Raw genomic sequence first — 9,810 nt, forward strand, 5'->3', positions numbered from 1 at the left:
CAGCTATGCCGACATCTTGCCTTCCCAGCCACCGGCTTGTTGTGTGATATCTATACTCACTAAATAAGTTTCAAATATTGACTTAATAATTATCAAGTAGAAGCGAGCGTGCGGCGCTCTGGAGCCTCGGTACAATATGCCTGGGCGCGGAGGCGGCGCTGGCTAATAACCCTTCCCCACCGCGGTATGGTCTACGCGCGCAAGATGAATACCAATTAGCCGCTTGTAGGCATTTGTTATTAGATGGTAGCTTATGGTCGGCTACTCGTATATCTAACCTTTGATGTATTTTTCCATAAAGCTCCACGTGAGCTGTAAGATTGTATTAATATGGAATGTTACTGTCACACCCATGAGTGTAACCTCATAATCGATGAAACATGACGAACAAACACGGTAGTGTGCTTCCGTATACGTTCAATCCATTTAAATTATTAATTGTTGTAACGTACCTACGAGCTTTACTGGGACTAAATCGCCTTACCGCGGTCGGTGTAAATATATTTATGTAACGTATTATTGTAGATAAGTATATATTTTATCTAAATTCATATCTAAGTACGTATGAAAAACTTTACTTGTAAACAATATTATATGTGGGCTACCTAAAGTTAATGGATCCTGCGAATAATTAAAGATGTTTACGCCATTTCGCACTTAACACGATTGCTGATAAGCACTAGAAATGTAGAACTATGTATATACTCTTATTAATTCGCGGTAATGTTCGTTATGAAACTTTTAATTTAATGCGTCGTAAGTATCTACTATCTTATTTGAAAGACAACATTGTTATATGTTGTTAGCTGACTCTGATTTCGATGCATCTTTACTCTAAAATATCACATTACAAGAATGCCTTGTTTCGAATATCCTACAGATAAGCATACCTTACCATAAGCAAACATCCTAAAAACATGTCTAAAATAAATAATATCGCAGACTTGATTTTATTATTTTATAATAAGAAGTTTATTTATCTTTATGTATTATGCCGTCTATCGTGAAGAAATGTGTTTTTTTACATATTATGAAGTCGAGTAAGGGTTACATTCAGTGCATGTTCGTTGATTTAACTTTTTATTATAGGCAAGTTGTCAATCAGCCTACCGTGTCACACATCTACGGTGTTTTTAGGATCTAACTTCTAAAAGAAACTAATTTCATTTTTGAACTAATTTTGCGCAAGTAGAACGGAAATTTCGTAGTTCAAATGAACCACTGAGACTTTTAACATTTAAATTCAGGCAGTCTCATGTGATTTAAAGAAACGGATAGAATTTTATACCACATTAAAATTTTCCCCTATATTCTTCAGTTCACTATATGAATATGAAGTTACAAGTATCAGTATGAAGCAACCTGTTTGACACAGCATAAGCACCCAATATAATTCGATGGACCGCTTTGTATGCAAAGCGCACACATCCCTTGAACAATGGGTTGGTAGCGCTCCTTTCCACGCAGGAAATGTCGGACGCGTATGTACTACGAAGAGGGTTGCCATATATAAAAATGTCTACCTGGATGCAAGAGACAGCGACAATAAACACGGGACATCCTGGTTAGTTTCCGGTGAAGTTTTGGTTCACGGAAATGCGTGATTCAAATTTAAGTTACAATATTTCCGTATTCTATTTTTAAAACATGTATTCAAGATTTCAATGGGTACCTTGTACCGAAAAGCGTTTTTAGTAGTTCTTTAAAATTTCATAGAATTTGGGGAAAATATGTTTGTCTATGCTTTCAATCAAATCAATTTATGTATATAAGGTCGTTCAAGAAAAGAGCGTACCAATTTCTAAATGGCCGGCAACGCACTTACAAAACCTCGTGTAATAAGTGTGTCTATGGGCGGCAGTACCTATCTTTTACGTTAATAAAAATAAGATATTAACACTATTATGTGAAACTTAAAGTTTTTTGATACTTAACATGAAAAACTTAAAAATATATAACTGTTGTTCATAAATGAAAATACGCGGGCAAATAAGGATTAAATGCGTTATGACTGCCACGCACATACATAATATGTTGGTAAAGCAAATCAGCTGGTATCTATATAATTTCGTTTTGAGGAAAAATTTAACTGAAAATATTTTTAACTAATACAATACAACCAAGCCTATATTGAAACCTTTACCGCACCTGTAAGCCTCTCCAAGTTGTAAAACTTAGGTCACTCTAAAATCATTTTAAGACGATATGTGAAGAAACGTGCAAATAGCATGCACTAAGTAAACTGCCCAGAAACTCTCTAAATCGAATCCAGGAATTATATGAACTTAAGCAATACCTGACCTACATCTTAAGGTTTTAGAGCAGGTTTTCAATGGCAAGAACTGCGCAGATATAACTAGCCGTATTTCAAAAACGTATTGAACTTTGCTTTAGTAATTTTGACAGTTTACGCTAATCGGTAGTATAAAGCATGTGTTGTATAAACTCTATTCACGATTGTATACGTTTGAAAATTTATCCATGAAAATAGCATACAAATTCTAATACAGTGGACTCTCGATTTGTTTGTTTCCGGTCCCTTGAAAAATACTCGATAAATTGAATAAAATCAATGGTAATTAGTCCCCTCGGTAATTTAAAGTTTATGTTGGAATTTTAATACATAATAATAATATAGAAATAATTAATCACAAATTTTACAATGAAACCCTCTCGAAATTTATCTCTGGTCCATTGAGTCTCAAATTATATAGAATCGACTGTAATAACTTACAGTATTAATTCTACAATAAAGTTTACAATAAAGAGTGCGACATTACATGAATTACAATCTAGCCAATACAATAATTATGGCTAATAAGTATTATTAAGTTAATTTAATGGAATACTAATGAATAGCTTCAACTAAGGTCATGTTCATTGTGTGTGTGTTTCAAGTGTAATTAACAGTCTTAGTATTCTATAATGCTTTGACACTATGTTCGTGTGTTTCATATACCGCAATACACTAAGTTTATTAACTCAAAGGGTTTAGTTCTTCAAGCCAAGAAGGCTCATCGCCTCAGCATTCACATGGCTATGTTACCTTACAATAATAATAAAAATTTCCGAATTTTAAGAAGCTTTTAGCAAATTCGTTAAAAATATATCTCGCAATGCAGTGCAGGCCACTGTTGCTTTTTCGTAGAGGTCTCACCAATGATTTCTATCATAACGCACATCGGCAACGAGAGTGTCACATCGCAAAAATGCAGTTTTTGGGAAATCACGATTTTCTTTTTTTTTTTAAATTAAAACTCCATTTATGTTTTTTTTGAAACGCAATCAGAGAACTAACGATATAATTAATAAGATATTTTAATGCTCTATTAGGGTTTTATGGAAATTAAAAACTTAAAATATATGTTCTATTTTATACTTATTTTTTACTTTTAAATTTTTCTAATGTGTCACTTTTCTAGACAAAATTATCAAAATTTCATAAAATTTAATTTTCAGTTTACCAGTTATAATGATATCTTACTTAAGATAGAGAATAAATTAAACATTCTAGTGTTTCCCTTCGAGGCTAGATGATACACCATGTGGAGGTCTTAAGATGAAAGGGCGGTAGTAACACGTGGGTGGAACTATCAAGCTTATTAGACGAATGAGTTATGTAAGAGCTGATTCACACAATTCCACGCCCGCCAGCCATCTGTAGTCTATGGCTCATTTAGATAAGCTTAACAAAGTTTAATAAACTTTAATTTATTTAAACGATTTTTCATGAGATATTTAGTAAAAACTGTGATGTTTTATAATAAAGTCATTATTTTGGTATAATAATGTCATTGATCATATGCTTTCAAATTGAATCTTTTACTTACAATAAATACTTATAATAAAATCCTTTTTATTATACAAATACACTGTCGGGATTTAAACGTGTCATTATTGATATTTATTATTTAAATTGCAATAAAGTACATATTATACAATCAGGTAACATAATTTATTGAGGAGTTAATGGACGGATTTAAGGCTAACAAGCGAACTCTTCTAGCCAACAATAGTAAGGTAAAAGAAAATAGAAATACTAATGGTGGAATAAAATGTACATAATTAAATTAAAATGAAATTACAAGTAACATCTAAAATAATATATACGTATTATTTTAATTGTAATTTTAACGCTTTAACAATATTTTAACTGAAATTAAGTGTGAGTTCCTGCAATCGTCGATAAGCCATAGACAACTGTTTTACCTACTGACAAGTAAATAGTAATAATTTGCCTTTCGAGACAGTTTTACTGAAAATCAAAGCTCCCGGCTCAGGCTTTTATATCACATAAAAAAAACAACATGTCCACTGAGTCATACAAACGGTTACTTAACTACACGAATTGTAAAAAAAATCATCTAAGGTAACATCCAACCGTCGCGTGCGCATATCTCCGCGTGCCGCCATTGTAGTGAACTATACGCGATTTGAATTTTTTTACATATTGAGGAAAATGAGGGGAGACTAAACATAACTTGTTACTGACACCAATGAGACGCTTTAAATACCTAAATACATTATTTTAAGCTGTGTTCAATTTTAAATACATTTTCTTTAATAATAATAATCTTATCACCAATATACAAGCGTATCCGTAAGCGTATGTTGGTCTCAGATGTTTATTTAGGCATAGGGGCAAACGTGCCTACGAGCGTCCATAAACCGCAGTCATCGCAGCTCTTGGATAGCCAATTTAGCGGGTATGTAGCCGGCATTTGAGGGAAGATTATTCTCTATTTTGAAACATTTGGATGTCGTGTCTGCGAAGAACGACCCTCACCAGGACGTTTTTCGCAGTTGACTACTCCTCTACTTCTAGCCATCAAGATGATCTGCTTCACACATGCCGAGTCTATGGCATATGGTTTCCTTACGTTGTTAGTTTTCGCCACAAGCATGTACCTATATCAAAAAAGAAATTAAAATCAAGGGACAAAACGCCAAATTCATTTATTTTTTTATAATCTAACCAAAACTTATTATACTATACTATACGTACACTATTTAAACGATGAACATTATATACAAACAATGTACTAATAATTTTCTTCTTAAGGTATGTGTGGGGGTGAGTGTGTGTGTGTTTGTACGTATTTATATGATCATCATAATCTATTCGATTTACTTATTTCCTAATTCTATACTTAATTAGTAGATTTTACGTCAGGCGCTACAAATAATCGGCTACGTTATACAACATGCATGAATTTATTTTTAAGTAAAGTGGTCATTACTTTAATCTCGTGACTCGTTACTGTTGTGACGTAATTATTTCGTGCTCCCGCTAAAATTACTGGCCTTGAAAATTTTACTACTACTTGTTATAACATAGATCGAAATTGGAATGGACAGCCATATTGTTATTGGCCATCTTCTCACCGGTTTAGTTGTCTCTGGTTACAAGATGGCTTATTCTGCTTTATGATTTATGTATACATACAGGAGACGCTCAGATCAAGGTTGTGGTCGTCAGATCATTATTTTGCCTGCTTGTCACTGGTTCCTGATACAACAAGATAGATCGTTTTCGACCATCAAAATAGGGGTAAAATTTAGAGACAAAAGAATTCCTTTAAAAAACCTTAACTAAGTCTGTCACCTCACAATGTCACCACAAGCCTTAACGTCTGGATTCAAATTTCACCCTAAGCATCGTTGGTAATATAAATCTGGAAATTCTATAATAGATTCTTGATGTCAAAACAATGGACCCATTATCCCTAGATATTTTGTTCACCATAACTGCGGCACATTCATACTTATCACACGTCTGTGGGCTGTTTTGCTTTTCTGTGGGTGGTCGCATCATAATGATTTTAAAGCAGACAAAACCGGGGTCAACCATGTGGTGTACAAAATTTCGTAGATATTCTTAGTTAAAATTATAAATTCTACTTATGAAATACAAGTTTTACAGAATTAGGTTATATGTATGTTTGTATGGTTCTGAGTATACAATTGGGCATTTATACAGTTTTTAATATCTGCCGTTTACACTGACAACAAATTCTTAAACTACGGAAGATAAATATTTTGAGATTTGATTTAAAAGAAATATTTTGAGATGGATCCAGCCTTTGTATTTTTTTAATCCTATGTTGCCATTTGTTTTATTTGGTTTTTTATCTATTTTATACCTGAAAATATATATTGTCGGATTGTTTACTTCTTGGGATACTACAACTAGGACATAATCTACGTTACACAATTATAGCTAAACTACAGTAAATTATGTTTTCTGTCTACCATAAGTCTCTTTAAATTTATTTGTCTATAAACGTCTAAAAACCAATTACTTTAGATGTCTGTTATTTATTACACTTAGCCTTTTGGAAGTAAGTATTGTGTAAGTAATGAGCAGTGTTGGCCTAGTGGCTTGAGCGTGCGACTCCTATCCTTGAGGTCGTAGATTCGATCCCCGGCTGTGCACCAATGGAGTTTCTTTCTGTGTGCGCATTTAACATTTGCTCGAACGGTGAAGGAAACCATCGTGAGGAAACCGATATGTCTTTGACCCAAAAAGTCGACGGCGTGTGTCAGGAAGACTGGAGGCTGGTCATCTACTTGCCTATAAGATTCAAAAATGATCATGAAACAGATTCAGAAATCTGAGGCCAAGACCTAAAAAGAGGTGGTAGCGTCACTGATTTATTTATTTTATTGTGTAAGTAATAAGAAATGTAGTCTCTAGTCTCTACCAATGGAATCTATATACGAAACAACCGTTTCTAATAGTAAAACGCAATTTATTATGCTGTAAGCAAAAAGTATATAATATTTGTATCGAGCTACTATATGAATATTACGTTCCCGATTTGTCCACGAAACCATTTGTTCAACAAACAATCAACCATCGGAATCCTTATTGATAGACATTGGTCACCGTCGCCACCATATTGGAGAGTATATATTCAGATCACGTCTTCCGCCAAAGAGCGACGCCTCGAATGAATAGAAAGAATCATGATGATGGAATTTATGTTCAACGTATGATATACGATGAATATTTTATTTACTGACATCAATTTTATATGCAAACGGCAGCTCTTTCGCGGTTCTAGAACTTTTATAAGCTTAAACCGTGATATAACCTAATCAGAGCGTTTTCTATTCTACATATTTCTGTAGTATACTTAATTTAACTTGCGATGCCAAGAAAATGGTCATGATCTTTTTGTCGAATCATACGTTTACAGTATCAAAAGTATAAATTGCTTTTATTATATATTTGTATGTTATGTATTGAAACAAAAAACATATTATTTGGAATCTTTTCATAGATAATAATAATATAGTATTTTACCATTACAATACATACACATACACGAAACAAGAAATTCACAGTATAATGTATTAATATATACATATATAAATACACGTTAATTATTAATTTATTTATATAAATATAAGAACCTATGGACGGGTAAAAGCGTCCAAGGTATTCCACAATTTTCTGTCCACCTGTAACACTTTTCTTGTTATTCATATAAATTGATTAATTACATCGCTCTAGATACATTACTTCTTTATTTTTGTCAACTTGATGGAAAGAAAAATAGATTACTTTAAATAAACAAAAGTGCCACTTATTAAATCCGATTTATTTGGACCCGGGAAAAATCAAAGGGAGTCGTACGTAATAAGTATTTTTTTTTGTATGTATTTCGCTGTCATGCATACTGACATAATTATCTCCATTATCAGTGTCAGATAACGGATGTCAATTGTCAGACCTGTAAGTTACTGTGATTCTATTTTTTTATTAACTTGACTTGTATTGTTAATAATTGTTTTTATTGAATTTGCTTTATATAGTTTAATAGTTAGTTTAATTTATATTATCATCAGCACTATGATTTAAAAACAAAAGTTTCGTTATTTAGAAATGAGAACAACTCATCAATCATGCAAGACTTCACTAGCATATTAAATATAATATTTATTATAAGTGGTGGCGTTTTAACTTTTGTTATTCTATTTATATTTGCCAAAAGACAGATTACCAGATTTGCACTTCGTTCTAGACGAGGCCCGCATGTTCCTATTGGTACTGATGCTAAGAAAGTAAGTACTCTCTCTTAATATGTGTTTAGTTACCTATAGCATTTATTCACAATCATTTTTACTTTTTGATTTTTATTAATTAAAAAAGTACTCTTCTAGTGCCTCAAAAAAGAAATAGAGCGAAGGATAGAAGCTGTGCCCAGGATTATGCTTGAGCCTCGACTACTGTGTGGAGATCTTTCCCATTATATTCTGGAGCCCCAGCAACCATATCACTACCGATTTAGAGCTGTAGATGATGTAAAAAACCTAGGTATTTAATAGTTTTTATTAAAAAAGTCATAGCATATTTGGTATAACAATGTACTTAGTATAATATATTATACATGCAAACATATTTGTGTACACAAAATATGTATATATCCAATATTAGATAACATACCTGATCAAGAGAGTAAACATGCTGGCACTGGTATCAGCTGCCATTGCTCAGACTTTTATAATACTAATAAGAATTCAAATTAATTTATATTCAAAATCAATATGTTTTGTGATAGTTAAAAAAAATGGACATCATTCTAATAAATTTAATATGTATTATTTTCCAGAAGAAGAAATTGTGTGTCAAGATCCTAATCTGCGACGACATCCCCGTGAATCACTTCGTGCTTTTTTACTCTCATGTCTAGCCGCCCCACTTGATGGCAGAGGTCAAAAGCTGATCCACCAGTTCTGTGATGCATATGAATCTGCGAGACATCATCCAGCTGAGTTTGGAGAGGAAGAGTATAGGTCTTATAATAGATTACTGCTGAAGTTATTAGATGCGTAAGTTTTTCTATTTAATAATAAATGTCAAAGTGATGATGTATGCTAGTTATAATATTTAACAGAGATGAAATTGATTTGGAAAAATATTCTAGCTTCTAGTATGCTTAAAGATCTTTTGGTAAACCAAGAATACCTTGTGTGTTGTTTATTCTTTACGGCTTTGAAGAATTAGACAGAATACAAATACAATATATATTTTTTTATGTAAATTAATATATATTCATCTGTTTAAAAAAATTACAGTGCTCGATTACTAAAAAGTGTGGGCTGTGTGAGTGGAGGGTCAAGGGGAAGTCCTCAAAGGCGACCCGCAAGGCTGCTTGATCCCACAAGACTTCGACCTCCACTTGCACATAACAATCAGTACACAGCTCTAGAGGTAGGCCACTTTCTTATCTTCTAAAATCCAATTGTTGCAATTGACTTCCTATATAGGAAGTTAAATTTATAAAAAATAAATCAAATTAATATATTCAATTAACTTAGCATATCCAAGTAAGATTATAATTCAACCATTAAGCCTTATTTTCTTGTTTACTATATGCATATAGTATACAATATATATTTAAATACGTCATTCATGATGTAATGGCATTGAAAATTGCAAAACATTCAACTAAATTCATTAAAAACTTTGTTATAGAATTTGCCAGTAGACTCAAAGATAGAAGAGGAAACAATTCATGTGCCGATCAAGAGTCCGACTGAGCCCATTGTGAAGCCCCCAGCTGATGAGACTGCTGTCTGAGGGTGGAACGCCCGCAACGTACAGACTCTGTAGCGGGCGTGAGTGAAGTGAAATGATACTGCAAGGTATTACAGAACGTAAAGGGGACAGATGTGGTGAAAAGACAAGATGGCTAGTCAAGTGATTAGACAAGTGAAGTTTAAGTGAAAATGTATAAAGTTGTGTAGGTCTGCTAATTATGTTGCCTATTATAGTAAAGAATCATTATTTGGAGGTTATTT

The 9,810-nt window shown here is 32.9% G+C and overlaps 1 protein-coding gene across 2 annotated transcripts; it reads left to right on the plus strand.

Moving 5' to 3' along the window:
* Positions 1 to 7,785: 7,785 nt before the first annotated feature.
* On the plus strand, positions 7,786 to 9,802 carry LOC111000176 (protein C1orf43 homolog). 2 transcript variants are annotated; one of them, XM_022269536.2, is made up of 5 exons: positions 7,786 to 8,070; positions 8,170 to 8,323; positions 8,619 to 8,838; positions 9,085 to 9,220; positions 9,485 to 9,802. In XM_022269536.2, exons 1-5 carry the CDS (start codon positions 7,912 to 7,914, stop codon positions 9,587 to 9,589), a joined length of 774 nt encoding a protein of 257 aa, XP_022125228.2. In that variant the 5' UTR covers positions 7,786 to 7,911; the 3' UTR covers positions 9,590 to 9,802. The 2 variants fall into 2 exon arrangements, with proteins under 2 accessions (XP_022125228.2, XP_045486719.1); XM_045630763.1 differs by having other exon boundaries at positions 7,945 to 8,070; positions 8,159 to 8,323.
* The last annotated feature ends 8 nt before the right edge of the window (positions 9,803 to 9,810 follow it).

Source organism: Pieris rapae, chromosome 13 (assembly GCF_905147795.1).
Source record: "Pieris rapae chromosome 13, ilPieRapa1.1, whole genome shotgun sequence".
NCBI lineage: Eukaryota > Metazoa > Arthropoda > Insecta > Lepidoptera > Pieridae > Pieris > Pieris rapae.